This window comes from Lacerta agilis, chromosome 15 (genome assembly GCF_009819535.1).
Source record: "Lacerta agilis isolate rLacAgi1 chromosome 15, rLacAgi1.pri, whole genome shotgun sequence".
NCBI lineage: Eukaryota > Metazoa > Chordata > Lepidosauria > Squamata > Lacertidae > Lacerta > Lacerta agilis.
Window position 1 is genome coordinate 28675527 of NC_046326.1, and position 20537 is coordinate 28696063.

General features: G+C 49.0%; 1 protein-coding gene across 2 annotated transcripts in view; it reads left to right on the forward strand.

The window, feature by feature from the left end:
* Window positions 1–3276: 3276 nt before the first annotated feature.
* LOC117060124 (septin-5-like) overlaps window positions 3277–20537 on the forward strand; it is a 44789-nt gene continuing 27528 nt past the window's right edge. Inside the window, exons 1-2 of one of the 2 annotated variants that reach the window (XM_033172248.1) lie at window positions 3277–3340; window positions 6749–6756. In XM_033172248.1, coding sequence (XP_033028139.1) covers window positions 3310–3340; window positions 6749–6756 — 39 coding nt within the window. In that variant the 5' untranslated portion in view covers window positions 3277–3309. Of the gene's footprint in view, window positions 3341–6748; window positions 6757–17502; window positions 17697–20537 lie in introns of those variants that run through there. The other variant, XM_033172250.1, reaches the window with a different exon arrangement.

Consider the following 20537-nt stretch of genomic DNA (forward strand, 5'->3'; position numbering starts at 1 on the left):
TCGCTCCAGCTTAGCTCCGGACTTGAGGGAGATGTTAAGCAGCCCGCCGGCTCCAGACCCAGCAAAGGTTGCGGCGGCTTTTCCTGGGGAGTTGGAGGAACCCTTGGGTTTGCCGCAGGATGCCATTTCCACCTTGAGCAAAGATCTGCCAAGACAGACAGAGCGTTTCGAAGAGCCGTCTGCCCACATGGACCAGAGGCCGGAGTGTATGGTCCCCAGCAGTGAGGCCGATGACCTCATCAACCTGCGCCTAGGGAAGGCCCCCCTGAGGTTTAGTGCTTTCTTTGTGGGTATGTTGCAGGAGTCTGTTGGGCTGCGTCTCGTGCCACCAGGCTGGTTTCCCCCCTGAGGAGGGCAGAGGAGGCTGCGCTCATCAGAGGCAAGGTGGATTTGCAAAGATGAAATAAAAAGCCCACCCCCACCCCGTTAGTTTGCAAAAAAATAAAACAAAACATGAAGTCAGCTTTAGCTCTGATTCCTGCACTGTAAGGGGTTGGACTAGATGGCCCTTTGTGTCCCTGCCAGTTCTGCAAATCTGTGATTACCTGTTTGCATGTGGAAGGTCTTGCGTTCCATTCATGGTATCCCCAGTTAGGTAGGTTTTTTGCCTGAAACTCTGAAGAGGTGCTGCTGCTGCGAGTCAGAGTGGTGAATGCTGAGCTAGGCAGGGCTGGACATAGTAGGTCTGGTGAGGTCTGGTCCAATACATTTTGCCGCCTGAGGCAAAGGACAAGATGACACCCCCCCCCCCCAATTTGACATACAGAATCTGACTGGACTCACAAATGACTCTTATTTCGACAACATCCCCAACTGCGACTGAGGCAGGAGGGCAGCTTAGAGGGTGCAGAGTCAAGGTTAGCTTAGGGGGCACAGGAGGAAGGGCTGCAGGACTGCTGTTTGCCACTCCTATGGCACCTGCTGCCCGAGGCTACTGCCTCACTCTGAAGAAGGATCCCACTGCCTGTCCAGTTGAGTTGCATCCATGAATTTGGAGGATGGCACCACCTTCTCCCCACTCAGGTTCCTTTGGGAAGATGGCAGGATATAAAGTCAGTCAACAGAAGGCCTTCGGTCAGCCCTGTGTGAAAAAATGGCTGCCCAAGGTCACTGTCTCAACCTACCTTATGGTAGGGCTGGCTCACAGTCCAGTTCCTATTCAGCTAAGGGCAAGGCAGAAAAAATACTGACAGGCAAATATGTCCTTTTCAGTCTCTCTCACCCCACATTTTCACAGTTTGCATAAAAAAAAAATCCCCATGAAAATTCACCAGCATTTTACTGTGATTTCCTCCCAATATACACCTTTTTGCATGTAATATTGCATAATATACTCATTTTGGCAAAACAACTTCCCCATATCAAATGCATTTCTTTATGTCATTGTGCTGGACATATGCCTTTTAATGCACGCTTCTGCACATCGCTTGGCTGGAGAAATGCATTGCAAATTTCGGAGAAATGCGAATTTTGCAAGATGAACTGTGTTTTGGTTGGCATATTGATTTGGGAAGTGCGAATCAGGCGGCTCCACCTTAAAATGAGGAAAGGATGGGATTTCTCCACTTCTCCCTAGCACAGCTCCTACGTACGCCACTCACTCAGGTCAGCAGAGACAGGGTCACAGTGCAAACAAAATAAAAAATAAAAATAAAATCCTTCCAGTAGCACCTTAGAGACCAACTATATTAGTCCTTGGTATGAGCTTTTGTGTGCATGCACACTTCTTCAGATAGGGTCACAGTGCAGTGTAACATTAATTGGAGATGCCCTTAGGGATTGAACTGGGGACCTTCTGCATGCCAAACAGGTTGCTTTGCCACCAGTTGCAGCTGCTGCCCATTGGGAATGGTTGGTGTATGTACGTAAGGCACGGAGTCGAACACTAGGGGCGCCAGAGGCAATGGCAGGCAGGGCCAAATCATCCTTGTTTGGAGGGGGCCTGGAAGAGACAAGAGGGGAAGATTACTGTCGTTGTTGTCGCTGCTGCTTTTATTACTTATTTATTTTGTAAAAACAAAACAGAACCCTCAAGGCAGTTTACAAAGAGGACACAGTGGTACCTTGGTTCTGAAACTTAATCCATTCCGGAAGTCCGTTCCAAAACCAAAGCGTTCCAAAACCAAGGCGCGCTTTCCCATAGAAAGTAATGCAAAATGGATTAATCCGTTCCAGATTTTTAAAAGCATCCGCTAAAACAGCGATTTAACATGAATTTTTACTATCTAATGAGACCGTTGATCCATAAAATGAAAACAATAAACAATGTACTGCAGTCACACAATCAATCAATCAATCAATCAATCAGTAGCTGAACTGGGTTCCACACAGTCACAAAAAAGAGCCACAAAAACAAAACCGCAAAAACAAAAAATGCTGAGACAGACCTCGGCGTAACACTCAAAGCAGAAGTGTGGCACTCAAATTAGAAGCGCAACACTCAAAACGAAGCACGTTCGGCTTCCAAAAAAAGTTCGCAAACCGGAACACTTACTTCCGAGTTTGCAGTGTTTGGGTTCCAATTTGTTTGAGTACCAAGGCATTTCAGAACCAAGGTACCACTGTAAAGCAATAAAATTATCAGTGAAACCAACTCTTTAAAACATTTTAAAAGAATCAAAGCCAGCAATAAACCAAAAACAGATCAAAACATCCACTAACATTCTACCTGCCTGAGTAGGCTTGCCTAAATGATAACGCTTTTAGCAGGCACCAAAAAGAGGACAGTGCTGGCGCCCCCTGATGTCAAAAGGCAGGGAGTTCCAGAAAATAGATTCTGTCCCGCTAAACGGTCAATTTCCCTACATTCCACCAGCCCCAGGGGCCAGCATGCCCAAAGTTTGGGGATAAGTTGGAGTCTGACAATATCTTGGGGAGCCCCCACATATGTCCCTCTCCCAAACCCTCATGCAAGCCCTTGGCTCTGTTTGCTGGTAGCAGGGCTGGATCCGAGCCAAAACAAGGCCCCGATGCTCAGCTTTCGAGGGGCAGAACAGCTTGCGGGAGATGCAAGACCCCCGAGGTTGCCACTGGGAAAGGCCGTGGGGTCTGTGCCGCCTTCCCTGCCACCACTGTGGGCTCGGCTTCGCCAGAGTGCCCCCCCCCCCGTTCCCCAGGCAGGGAGGTGGTGCGGAGACCAGCCTTTGACTCCTTCTCCTCCTCCTGAGTTCAGGAGCCCGGCCAATAAAAATAATCCCGCAAGCAGGATCCCCAGGCTGGCTGGCTAGCTTCCCTCCTGCCTCTCAGATGCTGCACTGCAGCTCCTAATGCTCCTTTCCCTCTTCCTCTGTTCTAGATGTCTCGGACGAGATGCGCACGGACGTTCTCTGGTGGCTGAAAGGTGGGTAAAGTTTTTGGAGCACAACCCCAGGGGGCAAGAGGGAAGGGAAAGAAAGCAGAGTGTTCCCGTTTTGATTTGTCATTTTGTGTCTATGCTGAAATTGCTCTGTGGCCTTTCCTGAAATTGTCCCTTCCTGGGATCCTTTTCCTGCAAGCCCTGGGCGGTTGCTAAGAAGATGTAGGACCAGGGCCAAATCGGGTTGTGTGTTCGGTGTCACAGATTAACAAAAACTTGCTGCTCCTTCCATCAAGATGTTGCCCACTTTCTAGTTATTCCATTCACTGCTGATTGACCAGCAATTGGGGCGTCTTAAGTCGTGCCGTGATCCTGACTTAGGAGTAAAACCCCACTGGACACAGCAGGGCTTCTGAGTAAAATGCACATTGAGACTGCACCGTTGGCGTCACAGAGAACCAGTGCAGCATGGCGCTTAGAATTTCAGTCTAGGCTAGGGTCTGGGCGAGGCCGGGGTTCGAATCCTCACCCGTCGGTGAAACTCACTAGGTGACCTTGGGCCTATCACTGGCTCTCTGCCAAATCTACCTCACTGGGTTGTCGTGGAGATAAAATGAGAAGGGGAAGACCATGTGTACACCGCCTTGAACTCCCCAGAGAAAAAGGTGGGGGGGGGGAAACGCAATAAGAAATAAATTGCTATCAGAAAAGAAGCAGGTCCCATTACACAGCAGCTGAATCAATATTCTATAGAAGTTACCCTAAATTCTTCATTAACAGCAGAGGACTTACCAAAGAGGTGCCACACATTTTGAGGTTCTTCATTATATCTGATGCACCCCCCTTGCAGGCCTTGGCTGCAGACATTTTTTCTTTGTTTCCGTTAGCCTGTGCAAAGTCATCCTTTCTTTCCCCGTCACTTTCATTTTTAGTGGCAAATGTTCTTTGATGTTCATGCACATTTATTTATTTCCACCATTTCCTCCAAGCGCTCAAGGTGGCATGCCCGTGGGTCTCCCTCTTCTTCCATTAATCCCCACAACAATCCTGTGAGGTAGGCTAACTCGACCACAAAGCTCACTGGGTGGTGAACTTGGGGGGGGGGGAATCAGCCACTGCCTCACAGGGTTGTTGTGGGGATTAAGTGAGAGGAGGAGGGAGAACCATTCGCTCCCTGGAGAAGAAGGTTGCGTAGGGATGCAATAAATCAGGCACGTCCAACAGGTAGATCATGATCTACTGGTAGATCACTAGAAGTCTGTGGTAGATCACTGGCTCCCCCCAAAGAAGCTCAACATTATTGCCTTGCACCCCAAAAAGGGGCTTTCCTCCTCCCTAAAAAACTTTGACCTGAACCCCAAAAAGGGGGTAGATTCACTGCAAGTTTTTAACTGTGAGTAGATCGCAGTCTCTTGGGAGCTGGCCACCCCTGCTTGAATAAATAATAGCATAAATAAAGATAATGAGCAGAGAGAAACTAACATTGACAGGTTTGCCCCTCCCTAGGTTAGTTCACAAGCATGGCCCATTAAAATCCTGTCATTCCTCCACTGATTCACACCACAGGTGGGCTGGAGGACACAATAAAAGCCTGCTGGATCAGACCAATGGCCCAGCATCCTGTTCTCACAGTGGCCAAATGGGAAACCTGCAAGCAGGACCTGAGCCCTCTCCCCTCCTGTGGTTCCCAGCAAGTGGTATTCAGAAGCATTGCTACCTCCAGCTGTGGAGCCAGAGTAAAACCCACAATGGACAGTAGCCACTGATAGCTTTATTCTCCACAAATTTGCCCAATCCTCTCTTAAAGCCATGTAGGTTGGTAGCCATCACTGCCTCCTGCGGGTGCAAGTTCCATAGTTTATGCGTTGTGCGAAGGAGGACTTTATTTTTTTTGTCTGCCCTGAATCTCCCAGCATTAAGTATTGGATTCAGTATTCCAACATTAAAGGCACCACAAGGCTTTTCATTGTCTTCTCTGTAAGCAGACGTCTAGCCCTCTGGAAATGCTAAGAAAGAGAATCCTTGCTGCCATCACCCACTAAAACCAGAAACTGATTTGCAACCTACATTTAGGTTGTAGAAGAGAGTTACACTGAAGTCCTGCTTGTGGGAGTCCCATTGGGGGCTTCTGGTTGGCCACTGTGAGAACAGGATGCTGGACTAAGATGGGCCATTGGCCTGATCCTGCAAGGTTCTTCTTATGTTGGTATTAGCCAATCAATCACTCAGTCAGCAATTCTGAATTTACCCAGAATTTCCTGTGGCTCAGAGTAGCAAGGTTAAGGGAAGACAGGAGCAGCACTGAAAGGTGGTCAAAAGGCCAGGACTGGTCAGCAGTGTTAATTCTCCCATTATTTTCAGAATTGTCTTCTGGAACATTTGTGGGCTGCCCCCTCACTTCCTATATTTAAGTCCCTTTTTAAAACTCTTTTTTTTTTCCTAAGGCCTTTGGGGCTGGTTAGCGAGTTTTATTATACACGGTGCTGTGGATTGTGAATTACACATTTTAAAGCATAGATTTTTTTATGGTTTAAATTTGTTGTTTGGGGCTGCATATCCTCCAGGGTGGAATTTCTTATTTTAATTGTGTACCGAGCCTTGTACATGGGTGGAACTACAATAATTCAATCACCATCACCATCTCATTAATAGCAACGACGACTAAAACAATACTACCAGTAGTCATCATAATAATGATAAAAATGCTAAGAGTTGCCATATCTTCTGTGGCTGAACAGCAGCAGAGCAAGCCGATAGGGCGCCAGGGGCGGGGCCTCCGAGGAGTCTGCCTGCCTCCTCCCACTCATTCGCCCTACAGCTGAGGGGGAGGCGGTAGGCGGACCATTTGGGGGCAGCGCAGAGCCTGCGGGTGCCCAAGCCACAGCGTCACTCCCAGGAGAGACGCGTGGCTCGGGTGTGCTGCAGGCCCCGCACTGTGCCACCCAGCATTTTGTCACCCCCCTCAGGAGTGACACCCAGGGCGGTCCACCCCATGGCACCCCCCTTTCCTTCTCCCTGCGGCTGAAATCAAAGGGCAGAGTGTTGGAGATCCTGGGGTGGAGCCTTGCAGGGCAAGGGCCGGATCTAGTATTGCTAGGGGGCAAAGTCAGGCACTGCATGATTTGGGAACTCCTGTGTTTGCACTGGAAGTTCCACAGCTGTTGGGATTCCCTGGACTGAGATGGATGTATTTTAGGATGGATGCAATGGGTGAGTGGGGGGTGTTTCTCATGGGTGGGGGAGGAGAATAAGCCAGCTCTCCCTGGTCGCCCAAATGCATCCATCCTGACAGCCATGGGGGTTCTGAGGCTCCTACAAAGCCCCTCTGCTTACCTCTTGGGTGTGACGCTGCACTAATTTGGTCCCCTTCTCTTTCTCGTCCTTGCCACCTCCTGACCGCCCATCTCTCCAACCTCTTCCCTGCTTGGGACGATGCCTCCTTGAACCCACCAGACGAAGAGGTAAGAGAGACCCTCTGTGTGACGTTCCCTTCAGCAGTTTAGTATTTGAGTGACTTGCCAGCTCAGTTGGATTGGATCCAACCCCCTCGAGGGAGGTAAGGTCTACTCTTTTATTCAGGAGGTACAGGGTGGATTAAAAGTAGACCTCAAAATAGTAATGGTCTTACCTTTGAACATCATACTTTAGGTGTGGCCCCCAAGCATTTGGTTCCCTAAACTCACCCCAGCGCCCCAAACCTTTAAAAAGCGTTATTCAGAATCATGGTTGGCAAGAACCGCTCGGGAAGATAATAAAAGAACACAATTCAAAACGGTAACTATTCTTTGCACATTTAATCAAAAGCGAATTAGAACTATTTGGTCGAATGAATTCAACAGAACTGAGGATCCAGGGATACTAGCTCCAGTGCCCCCCCCCATGCCTCTTAGCACCCGCCTTGGCAATCCCACGGCCCCCCAGGGGGTGCAAACACCCACTTTGGGAACCAGATGCAATTCATGTTACTACGGGTCACCTCCCAGCTTCCGTCCCCCACCCATCATTGGACACCTTGGAGGGGGGAAAGTTGAACTCTCAGAAAGTTTTATCAAGCTAATTCATCATTTGTGCATATCTGACCAACGGATGGCTCTCCCGTTAGTCAGACAGTACATTGGTCGTCTGACTCAAGTGGAAGACTCCGAGGAGGATGAAGGTGTCCCACATTGCAGAAGGGAAACCTAGGTTTCCACACCCCAATCAAAATGATGGGTTTCTGACCTACAAAGCTGTTGATGGCTCAGGACCCCAATATCTTCTGGAATGCCTCTCCTTGGCTATGAGCCCAACCAGACTCTTAGGTCTTCATCCTGAGACCCTTCTCTGGGTGCTTCCTTTAAGTGAAGTCTCAGAGGGTGATGGCAAGGGAGAGCAGGAGCTTTTTGGTTGTGGCTCCCTGCCTGTAGAACGCACTCTCCCTAGTGAGGTCTGCCTGGTGCTGTCCTTGACATCTTATCTGCCCCCACTCCTAGACCTTTGTTGGGCTATGATGATGCCGTTTGCTGTGAGTTTGGGCTGCTGAACTTTTTCTCTGCCATTGGTGGGGGGGGGGTGCTTTGTGGATTTCAATGAGCTGTGTGTGTTTTTATTCTAAAGTATTTTCGGGCTATGCTTTTCAGGGAAAAGACCCAGAACAAAGCCAGCATGCTCTTATAAAGACATTTCAAAATCCCTCCTGGAGTCTAGCCCACCCCCAGAAACATCAATCACGGAAGAGGTGTAACCCAAGCTCATCACCCAGATGCATCACACCTACACCACACAAAAAAGCATTATCTGATGTCTCTTCTCAGTAGCCTGGCCATTCCTTTGAGATGTTAATCTTCTTTACCGTAATTCCTGGAACAATTAAATCCCTCACCCCTCCTTCCTTGCAGAGACCCATTTGGTAAACATTTGGTCATTTTGAGAGTCAAAATGGTGTGAGACCTGTCTGCCTCAGACATGTGGCCTGTTTGCTTGGAAAATTAGTAACAATTATAATATATATATAAAAGAATTGTAAATTCTTATAACATGTCACAAGCAGCTGACAAGTCAAAAGGAGTTATTTTATTTATTTATTTATTTATTTATTTATTCCAGGTGGGGCAGGTGGGGGGGTGGAGGAGGTTTAAATGACTATCAGGGCCTCACAACAATTCTATGAGTAGGTTAGGCTGAGAGGGCATGACTGATCTCCCAGGACCTAGTTTGACAGTCTGATCACTACACCACACTGGCTCTCATACCTATTATAATAATAATGCACTCAGGGATACTGTCTCATAGCCAGGGCTGCTTGCCCATCCTAACAGTTGCCTCTCAGTTCCTTTGCAAGATAAGACCACCAGACGAGCAGGCCAAGGGGACCCATCTAGTCCTCACAATGAGCAATGGCAATTCTCCCCATTTGGGATTCCCAGCAGCTGGTATTGTGGGTGTGGGTATGTCCTGCCTCCGACAGAGGCGGCCAAACATAGCCAGTTTGGCTAGTACTGTATGTCATTCATAGTCATATTATGAACTTGTCTAATCTTCTTCTATAACCATCCGGGTTAGTGGCCATCCTAGCCTCCTGTGGGAGCGAGTTCCACAGTTTAATTCAGCGTTGCATGAAGATTGAAGTGTGTCTTGAATCTTCCAACATTCAGCTTCATGGGATGTCCATGATGAGTCCTAGTGTAATGAGAGATGGAGGTAGTCTTCTTCCGAATTTATTCCCTTCATTTTCCAACCTGACAGCCTTCAGGTGTGACCAGTTGGCACATGCAGAGCAGTGGTGGAAACAGGTCTGACTGGGACCCATGTGGCCAGTTATAGATGCATAGAATCACAGAATTATAGAGCTGGAAGGGATCCCGAGGGGTCATCTTGTCCAACCCCCTGCAACGCAGAAATCACAGCTAAAGAATCCCTGACTGGTGGCCATGCAGCCTCTGCTTATAAACCTCTGCCAACTTCCAAGTGAGTCCATTCCACTGTGGAACAGCTCTTACCCTCAGAAAGTTCTTCCTAATGTTTAGTCGGAATTTCTATTCTTGTAACTTGAATCCATGGGTTCAAGTCCTACCCTCCAGAGCAGGAGAAAACAAGCTTGCTCCGTCTTCCATGTGCCAGCCCTTGAGATATCATATCACCTCTCAGTCTCCTCTTCTCCAGGCTAAACATCCCCAACCCCCTTCACCCTTCCTCACAAGGCTTGGTTCTCAGGCCCTTTTCCGTCTTCGGTTGTCCTCATCTGCACATTTCCTATCTTATGTCAATAGAAATGGGATGCAAGCAATCTGAGTTCACCCAGGAGGTGGCAGTGTTGATTTAACAACTGGCCAGACATTCTTCTGCCTGAATCCTCTCCAATCTATTTGTTTCCTATACATTGTGGAGGCCACCAAGGTTGATGGCTGTAGGATTAGCCAGAAGGAAGACTCTCTTCTAATCGACTTCTGCTCTGAGGGTGGACAAGTTTTAACGACTGACCTCCTGTTACTCCTTCATTTTTTGGAAAACAGTAAAATAGTACACTTTTTTTTAAAAAAAGGAAAAGAATATTAAGAAACTTGTAATTGAAGCTTCCGCTGCCACACCTGGTGGGAACAGATTCTGACAGCGGAGCAATCACAAGGGGCAATTAATAGGTGTCGCCAGTTGCACTTCCGTAAATGTGAGTAAATAAAATGAGATGAAACTACCAGGCGGAAACTTAATTGACGTTGCTGGAAACCACTGGTGACTGGAACTGAAAATCTTAGAATTATAGAGTTCAAAGGGAGCCCAAGTGTTCATCTAGTCCAACCCCCTGCAAGGCAGGAATCACAGCTATAGAATCCCTTACTTGTAGGTGTGAGGATCTTGGCTACAGCGGGGAGGTATTTCCTTGATCACATATAGCCCTTCAAATGGGGTCCCTTAACAAAACCTTGGTGTGTGGGTATTAAAGCCATTAACCCATCAAGCTTAGTATTGTCTTCACAGACTGGCAGCAGCTGTCCAAGGTTTCATTTTGGCATCTTTCCTGCTCCTATTTAGAGATGCTGGGGATTGAAACTGGGGCCTTCTGGATGCAAAGCAGGTGTAGGAAATGGCCTTATGCCAAGTCAGACCATTGGTCCATCTAGCTCACCGCTGACTGGCAGTGGCACTCCTGGATTTCAGGCAAGGGGGTCTCTCTCAACCCGACCCAGAAATAAAGGGAAGTTTTTAATGATTGATGTTTTAATGTATTTTTAATCTCTGTTGGAAGCCGCCCCGAGTGGCTGGGGAAATATAATAATAATAATAATAATAATAATAATAATAATAATAATAATAATAATAATAATAATAAATATCGATCCTTCTACATGCAGAGCAGATGTTCTGCCTCAGAGTCTCACCCCTTTCCCAGCCTGTGGCTGAGCAGGGAGAAACAACAAAAGTTAGTATCTCTGCTCTGTGTCTAACTTCATGTGATTCCCCCCCCCCTTTTTAAAGTGTTTGATCATTTTAAAGTGCAATCAGCACTAGACAGCAAGAGAGTTCCTTCTACTCTTTTAATATCTCTTCCTCCTGCCTCGTTTTCCATTCCATTCCTTCTCCCACCTGGTTGTCTGTTTTTGTTTTTTTTTACCTCTCAGCAGTCAGTCAACATTGCAAAAGAGAGAGAGAGTGTGTGTGTGTCTCCCTACCCTTAAGTCTGCTGGTCCCATGCCCTTGCAGGTGAGAGTTGTGCTTCTCTCTCCCTACCAGTGGACTCCCCTCCCCTGAAGTTTGAAAACAAAATTGAATATATTTAAAAACCCTTGGGCGTCGCCTCTGTTTTAATTCCCCTTCTGGCTAATTGTGCCTATGCAAAGTCCACAGGATTGCTCGAGGGCTTCAAGGTGGATGTGCCACTCTGACAGGTATACTAATGGACTTCACTAGGAACAGCTTCACCTGCTGAATTGTTGCACATCGGGTGGCTGTTAAAGACACAAGAGCAAGGCTGGTTTATTAAAATAAAATTAAGCAAGGCTGGCTAAAAAGGGGTGGAGAACATAAGAACACAGAATCATAGAGTTGGAAGGGACCCCAAGAGTCATCTACTCCAGCCCTCTACAGTGCAGGAGTGTTTTGCCCAATGTGGGGCTCAAACCCACAACCCTGAGATTAAGAGCCTCATACTCTACCAAGTGAGCTATCCCAGCATCCTGTTCTCACAGTAGGCATCCAAATGCCTCTTTTGGGAAACAGGCAAATAGGATTTGAACATAAGCCCTCTCCTCTTCTGCAGTTTTTAGCACCTGGTATTCAGAAGCATCCCTGCCTCTGACTGTGGAGACAGAGCTTAGGCATTGTGGCCAGTAGCCTTTGATAGCCCTCTCCTCCATGAATTTTGCCGAATCCTCATTCAAAGCCATCTAGGTTGGGGCCCTCACTGCCTCCTGTGTGAAGCATGTGCTACGTGAAACAGGTGTCTGGGGACTACTGCAAGAATGGATAAGATGAATGTTGCTCTGCAGTCTGGGTGCTTGCCTCTGCAACAGGTCTGGCCCTGCTGGGTTTGGCTGTTGGGAAGAGAGGCCTGGGCAGCGGGCCAGATCCTCCCAAAATAAAATCTGGCCTCTGTAGATAATTATAGCTCTTTCCCCATGAGCCACGAGCTGCTGCAGCCTCCCTCCCTTCCCAGGAAGCTGGGTTTAAGGGTGGTCCATCCCACGAGTTGGGGTGGGTGGGGGTGACAGGGAGGGGGAGGGGAAAGGGGAGGAATTTTATTCTGTTTGCATTTAAAGACAAACCGACCTCATTTGCAATTGGTGAACTAAAATGCAACTGTCCCTTGGAATCCTCCGAATTTTGCAAAGCAGTTCGGCAGCAAAGCAATGTGCGCAAAAATGCATATGCTGGGGGCAAGTATGCATAAAAGAGCATATAATAATGAAAATAACATACAGAACAAACATTACATGATGGAGAAATCGCTTCATAAAAATGTGTATGTTTATTTGGTGAAAATTAGGTGGCTGGACGAAATGCCTTGATTCAGTTCCTAATGGTCCCAGACACACAAAATGAAACTGTTGAACATCTGCTGACCTGGTTATTTTAACAAGTGTTAAAAAGTATGCTTTCCGATTGTTGAGTTTTATTATACTTTGTAACCTAATGATGCTATGTCGTGTATGTAAACTGTTGCACTAAACCAAATGCTGAGGGCCTTAAAGACCAATAGCGGCACCTTAAATTTGACTCAGAAGCAAACAGGTAGCCTGCATCATGGACGCAGGATGGGTGCGATAGGATCAGAGCACCCAGCTCCTACAAGTCTGCCCTAGTTGAAGCTTCCATACAATCTCTAAGGGCAGCCGCATGCTGAATGCACTGCAGTAATCCAGCCTAGATATAAGCAAAGCATGTGTCCTAAAGGTGAGGCCTGCCTTCTTCTGGTTTGGTGGCTGCTGGTGAGCCAGCTGAAGGTGGTACAGAAATCAGGTCTGGCACCTGAAGAAGGGCATGCCTCCTCTGTTCCACAGCCTTCTCCTGCCTTCTCCCTGGGCCACTGGACTGGTGATCTGCAGTGGGAGATGTCTGGTGGCTTGGGAAAAGTCTGGGCCCTGCCCCTACAGGCCCTGGTAGTTGGGGGGGGTAGGGTTTCCTTGTGGGGTTCCTGTTGGACAGCCTTGGGCAGGGTAGCCTCCTCATCTCCAGTGGTCAGCTCAGAACCTGGAACCTCCCTCTGGTGCCTTTGCTGTGTCCCTGTGTTCAGATCGCTGCTGGATCCAGGGAGTGGCGAAGCTGCATGCTCTGGCACTGGGGTTGGAGAGCAGGTGTGGCGTGGCTGGCGTGCGTCCCGGCGGCGTGGTGTGCTGCCTGTGGGGGCGTGGCGCCCGGTGCGGTGGGAGGGTGCGCGGCACGTGTCTGGGGTGTGTGGCCGTGATGGTACCCCCCTCCACGATGGTGCCGGGGGCGGTGTACTCCTCCCACCCCCGTTCCTCCACCAATGGTTGTGAAACCTGGTCACTGGTGACACCTGAGGCCACGGACTCAGCTATACAGCTGCAAATATAACGTTTTAAGTGCATTATACAAATGTGACACTAGATGGAGATGGTGAGAGCCAGTGTGGTGTAGTGGTTAAGAGCGGTAGACTCGTAATCTGGTGAACCGGGTTCGTGTCTCCGCTCCTCCACATGCAGCTGCCGGGTGACCTTGGGCTAGTCACACTTCTTTAAAGTCTCTCAGCCCCACTCACCTCACAGAGTGTTTGTTGTGGGGGAGGAAGGGAAAGGAGTATGTTAGCCGCTTTGAGACTCCTTCAGGTAGTGATAAAGCGGGATATCAAATCCAAACTCTTCTTCTTCTTCTTCTTCTGGCAAATTCCATATATTTTTCAAAATGCTTTTCAAAAGAGCATTTTCACAGTGTTTTTTATGTGTCTAGATTCCACCTCTGTTGCGTATCTAATCCAGCAGGGCTCTGGATAGGATATAGAATGGGGGACACCTGGCTTGACAGTAGTGCATGTGAAAATATCTAGGGGTCTTAGTAGACCACAAGCTTGACATGAGTGAACAGTGTGATGCAGCAGCAAAAACCCCTAATGCTATTCTTGGCTGCATCAACGGAAGTCTAGTATCCCGGTCAAGGCAAGTAATAGTACGACTCTATTCTGCCTTGGTCAGACCACACCTGGAGTACTGTGATCAGTTCTGGGGATCCTGGTTCAAGGAGGATATTGACAAGCTGGAACATGTGTAGAGGAGTGTGACCGAGATGATCAAGGGTCCGGCAACCAAGCCTTATTTATGAGGCACAGTGGAGGGAGCTTGGTAAGTTTAGCCTGGAGAAGAGAAGACTGAGATGTGATGTGAGAGCCATCTTCATATATCCAAAGGGCTTCCACCCACATGGAAGATGGAGCCATCTTCTTTTCTTCTTCTCCAGAGGAAAGGAGCCAAACCAGTGGATTCAAATGACAAGAAAGGAGATTCCGACTCAACATTAGGAAGAACTTTCTGACAGTAAGAGCCGTTTGACAGTTGAGCGGACAACCTCCAAAGGTGGTGGAATGTCCTCGGTTGGAGGTTTTTAAGCAGAGGATGTTTGGTTATGTATTGGGGATTGATTCTTCAGCTGTGATTCCTGCACTGCAGGGGGTTGGACTAGATGACCCTTGGAAGTCCCTTCCAACTCTCCAATTTTATGATGATGATGATAAGGATGGTGAAGCTCGCTGCTCAAAAGAAGATTTATGCCACCTGCTTCAAGGTTTATTGCCATTTCTTCTCCCGCTTCCCCAGCAGGTGCTACTTTGATTTGCTCGGGCTCCAAATGCTGCCATTGACAGCCTCCAACCGTGGCTACTGCCAGCTCCCCTCTTGGCACTGTGTGCCAAAGCATCTGTTGCAAGCACCCCATGTGCCAGGCTCCTTGCACAGTTCCCGGCTGGCTGTGCAGCTCTTTACGGCACGCTGTCCCCGTTGGCGGCTTTGGAGAGATTGTGCCTGCATTTTCAGCACATCGCCATGTGCTGTTTGCTGCCTGCCGTGTTTTGCTACCTGCAGCCGATTTCCAACTAGCCTTACATGCTGCCGGGGTTGTAACCTGTGATGATGCTAGGCTTCTCCCTTTCTCCAAGGGCCAGCCCTGCTGTGAGGCAAGTAGATAAGCAGCCGCCCAGAGCCACAGATTTCAAGGGCCAGAGCACAGTGGGAGGTAGGCTGCTGGGATCTGGCAGGCAGCATCCCCTAGGAAGGCCTCCTCTCTGCAAGCCCTGCTGAGGTCAACAGGAGCACAGCAGGGCATAACAATGTGCTGCACACATGCGCCTGTGGGTTTCCCCCTCCTTTTCCTCACCAGGTGCCAAAATGTGGCTATTTTCACCAGGGAGGGTGTGTGCACTTCCTCTGGCAAAAGGGCACATTTTGCAAAGGTGCAGAATGGCAGAAATTGGGGAAGGGCCGTAGTTCAGCAGCAGGGCACCTGCTTGGCATGCAGCCTGTCCCAGGTTCAATCCCCAAGGGCATCTCCAAACAGGACTGGGGGAGGGGGAAAGACTCCCTGTCTGAAAGCTGCTGCCAGTCAGTGCTGACACTATTGAACTAGATGGACTAGTGGCCTGGCTCAGCATCAAGCAGTATCCTGGGTTCCCCATTGCAGTGCAGCACCAGATTCATGAGATGTTGCCCTGGCATGAGAACATAAGAAGAGCCCTGCTGGATCAGGCCAATGGCCCACCTAGTCCAGCATCCTGTTCTCACAGTAGCCAACCAGATGCCTGTGGGAAACATGCAAGCAAGATCTGAGCACAAGTTGTGAGGTAGGAGAGCCGAAAAGAATGCCAATACTGTATAGTTCACATCTAGCAACCAACGTACCCCTTTGGCTGCAGATAGTACCTGGGTAAAAAGGTAAAAGGTGATGAGTCTAAAAAAGCCCGGGACACAAATTTTCATGGCCCTCTAGCGGTTATGGTGGCTCATTTACCAGAAGCAATGTGTTTAGCATTAACTCTGGAAGTGTATATTCGATTCTGACCAAACTAAACTTCCTGGTGTCTGAACCCAAAGAGGCACACTGATTGACAGGTGTGAATTCTGCCTCCAGTCTCCCTTTGAAGCCATCCAGGTTGGTGGCCGTCACTGCTTCCTGTGGCAGTGAGTTCCATAGATTAACTCTGTGCTGTATGGAGAAGTCCTTCCTTTTATCTGTCCTGAGTCTTCTAACATTCAGCTTCATTGGATGTCCACGGTATCTAGTGTTACGAGAGAGGAGGAAAGACTTCTCTCTATCTGCTTTCTCCATGCCAAGCATAATTTTGCAAACTTCTACTGTGTCTCCTCTTCCTTGCCTTCCCCCCCTCTTCTCCAGTCTGGGTTTTGCCTTGCAAATCCAGGGGGGAGGCGCACCAGAAATGTTGCTGCTGTGGCAGAGAAATGCATCTGATCTGGAAGGCCTAAGAGGGTAATCCTCAGTAATCCCAGATCTTGGAGGAAGGCGCTCAGTGCACAGGCTACAGATTTAGACTTCCACGGTTCTTTGCTTCCTTGCGGCAGAGTCCTCCGTCCTGCCAGCTCTCCACGAGCGAAAAGGGAAACACCCTGCTTCAGAGCTCTTGCTCTCTTCATCCCTGCCGCCCACTTTGCTGATCTCCTCATTTTGGCCTGCTCTTTCCCGCCTCCTTCACATCACGCAGTGAACCTTGCTAAACCTGAGCCGTCAGGCAGCTCAGATCGATGACCTGCAAAGCTTCTAGTTGTGGCCTCCGTTTGCAGATGGAGGTGGTTTACTTTCAACACCTGTACTCTGCTTTTCTGTGCTGCTATACTAACCCTGAGAGACTTGCAAAATGTAAAACGAGGTAAATTAAAGCAGTAAGCAACGAGGTAAACTGAGAGAACTCTGCTAAGCCTGAGCTGCTTGGAAGCCCAGATCCAACGTCCTGTAGTTCTAGTTACAGGTAGGTAGCCGTGTTGGTTTGCCGTAGTCAAAACAAAATTTAAAAAATCATTCCAGTAGCACCTTAGAGACCAACTAAGTTTGTTCTTGGTATGAGCTTTCGTGTGCATGCACACGAAAGCTCATACCAAGAACAAACTTAGTTGGTCTCTAAGGTGCTACTGGAATGATTTTTTATATATAAATATTTTGTTTTAATGTCCTGTGGGTTAGAGCTGCTAGGCAGCTAAACAGTAGCTTTGCAGGCAGAAGGTTCCAGGTTCAATCAAACACTGGAATCTCCTGGTAGGAGTCAGAATACCCCCTACCTCAAATCCCGGAGAACCGCTGCCAGTCAGTGTAGGCGATACTGAAGCTAGATGGACCAAAGATCTGAGTTAGTACAGTTTCCCTATTTTAAAGCAGCCCTTGTAACTATGAGGCCTGGAATCTTGGCTCAGTGGTGGCAGAGCATCTGCTTTTACAATATTTTTGAAGCTGCAGTTGGCCCTGGACTCCACTCCACGCTTACAGCAGTTCTGCACTCTGCATATGCTCTTTTCCCCGAAAGCACCTGTTTCCCCCTCCCCCTTTCTTCCAATCCTGCCTCCTCCTTTCCGAAGCAGGGGCGTCCCGTTGCTCCTTTCAACAGCATCAGCCCACGCCCCGGGTTCAAATGCCAGCTCTGCCCTCTGCACGTGCCCAGAGACTCCGCCCCGTTCTGGAGCCGCGGAGGGTCCCGCGCTGGCTCGGAGAGAGAGAGAGAGAGAGGGAGCGCTGCCCACTACCCATGCTCAGAGACACTCTGGCGTCCTGTGAACTCCGCCGCAGAGGCCCGGAGGGAGGGAGGGAGACAGGCAGGCTCCCCCGCCCGTCCTGCCGCCGGTCACATGGCCGCCTGCTTGCCTGCCTCGGTCGGCTGCCCTAATCCGGCGCCCGGCTGGGAGAGGAACGGAGCCAGCCCCGCAGACCTCACCTGCCGGCCCCATCCATCCATCAATCCCGGCCGCTTCCTCCTGCCATGGTAAGCCTCGCTGGTGCGCGCCTGGTGCAGCGGGCGGGGGCAATCCGGAGTGACTCCGGAGCCGGGCTGGCGTTCTTCTCCGGGATCCGGATCGTTGCGTAAGTGGCCGGCGCGTTCTCGGATGCTCCGAGAGGCATCGCCCTCCCTGCTCCAGGGAAGGGATGCAGGGCGCCGCCGCCGCATCGCCGAGGGGAGGTTTGGAAGTGTGTGTGTGTGTGGGGGGGAAGAGAAGTAGACAGGCCTCTGCCCCGAGGGGCTCTCCAGAGCTGCATTTGGGAGGCACAGGTAGGAGCTCCCCTTCTCCGTGGCCGGTTTGGCCACAAATACCCTGTTTATCGCTTTTTCCTTCCATGGGAAAGGGAGACTCTGGCACCTGCAGATTGCCTGCTTGCTCGCTTATTTATTTATTTACTGCATTTGCACCCTAGCTTCTTTCCTCGAATGAGCTCAAGGTGGCATACATGGTTCTTTCCCTCCCCTCACAACAACCCTGTGCGGTAGGCCAGGCTGAGAGGCAGTGTGACTGAACCTCAAGGTCACCCACCCAGAGTTTCTGAGTGGCAGGGGGATTTGAACGCAGGCCGCTCAGGTCCCAGCACTCTAACCCTTACAGCACATTGGCTCACGTAAGGTAGAGCTCTGGTCCGGTTTGCACATCACGCAAAGTCAAAGTATTTCTTCATTTATTGCATTTCTGTCCCAACTTTCCTCCCAGGAGCTCAGGGTGGCATATGGGGGTTCTCTTTTATTCTCACAACAACCCTGTGAGGTAGGTTAGGGACTGAGAGGCGGGGACTGGTCACTATGGTCAACAAGTGAGCATCATGGCTGAGTGGGATTTGAACCCTAGCTTCTCCCAGGTCCTTGTTTGATGCTCTAACCACTAGGCAACACTGGTCCTTATTCCAGACATGCTGTTCTTCCTGCATCTGGAGTAAGGGGGGGTGGAGAGGGGGTTTCCTCTCTGTTAGTAAGATTGGGGATTCCCCTTCTTCCGTGTCAGGACTGCGCTTGGCACCAGCCACAAAACTGTCTAGCAGCAGCTCATTTTAGGCAAGGATCTGTTCTCCTCAGCCTCAGTTTTACCACTTGGAATATGGGATTAATGGATACAGTGTGTGTATGTGTGTATGTGAGCCTCCCTTGCAGGGGTGTTGTATGTGCTGTGCTCTAAAGCATTTTAAATGGATACTCATTGAAATCCATCCACCCAAGCTGTTGTTGATACTAATTCTGCCATTTATTTATCAGTTTGTTGTGTTTATTTCCCACTTTTTCCTCCAAGGAGCTCAAAGTGGCATACATGGTTCTCCTCCTCTTCATTTAATCCATGCAACAAACCTGTGAGGTTGGTTAGACTGTGAGGGATTGAGGCAGTCACCCTGCGAGCTTCATGACTACGTGGGGGGATTTGAACCATGGTCTCTCCCAGGTCTCAATACAACTCTCTAACCACTATGCCACAGTGGCGCTCAGCCACTTTATACAGCAAAAAAAGTCAAAAAGCAACAGAACAAAATGCATAAAAGCCAGAATTATTTCTTAAATCGTGACAATACAAAATCCATAAAGTTCTCATCCAGCAATGCCTTTTTTAAATTCTTACATTTATATTTTCCCCTCCCCCCCCACTCCAAGATGTTGATGGTTCTCCTCTCCCCTCTGTTTCATCCTCACAACAACCCTGTGAGGTAGGTCACACTGAGAGAGGAGAAGGACTAGCCCAAGGTCGCCCAGTGAGCATTAGTAAGGAGGCAACATCAACATTAACCAGGCCTTGGCCTGTACAAACAACCCTAACATTCTTCTTGGGACTTGGGAGGTTTTAATTTCATTTCACGGGAGTCGTAGAAATGTAGGGACCCACAGAATCAGTGCAGGATGTATATATGCCTTGTGTGCTTGGCTGACACCCTGATTCTTCCACCCTCTGGAACGAGGGGTGTGTGTGTGTGTGTGTGTGAGAGAGAGAGAGACCTTGAGGCAATTGCCTCCTCCCTGAGTCGCCCTTTGGGCATTCCACATTGTTTTCCTCTCATCACTCACTTGAGCTGGCCCAAAATCCTCTGGGTGGGATGGAGGGGCCTCTTTCTCCCGGCGTGTAACAAACATGCAGGATTCGTGGCCGTGAGATGGGATAGGTCACCAGAGGCACGGATGGCGCACATGAAAGAATTGGGCGTATTCATAGGGGGAAGAAAGGGAGTCTCATAATGGCTGTGATGGAACCTCCAGCTTCAGAGGCAGCCTATCTCTGGGTACCAAGCGATGGGATTAAACCACAGAAGAGATCTGCTATCTTTACGTCCACTTCATAGAGGCACCTGTTGGAAGCAGGGGTATCAGAAGGGATGGATGTTCAGCTGTCCCTGTTGGGCTCTTCTAATATCTTTCTAAGGAAGACTTTGGTCCATTCTCTGCACTGAAATGGTCTCTGCTCTCTGTCTTTCTGGCCTTTGTTTATTTCTAAGCAGTCGGTCATTCTCACACCACCCACCCCTGCAAGACTGCCTTGCCCCATAGATGCCCACTTGACCGCTTCGATCAGTGGAACTGCCACTGTTAGAGGTGCTACACAACACCCGTCCCACATTTGTAAGAACTTGATATTTTAGCATGGCATCACCTACACTTTGGAACTCCCTGCCTATTGATATCGGCCTTCCCAATATTCCTTTCGGGCACCTGCTAAAAACATCTTCGTTTAAGCAAGCCTGTCCACAGGTTTAGAAAGCTGTTGCGAGTTTTAATCAATTTTAGTCTGCTGTTATTTTACTTTTTAGAAAGTCTTAAATACTTATTAATTCTTCTTATTGATAATTTTATTGTGAACAGCTTGGA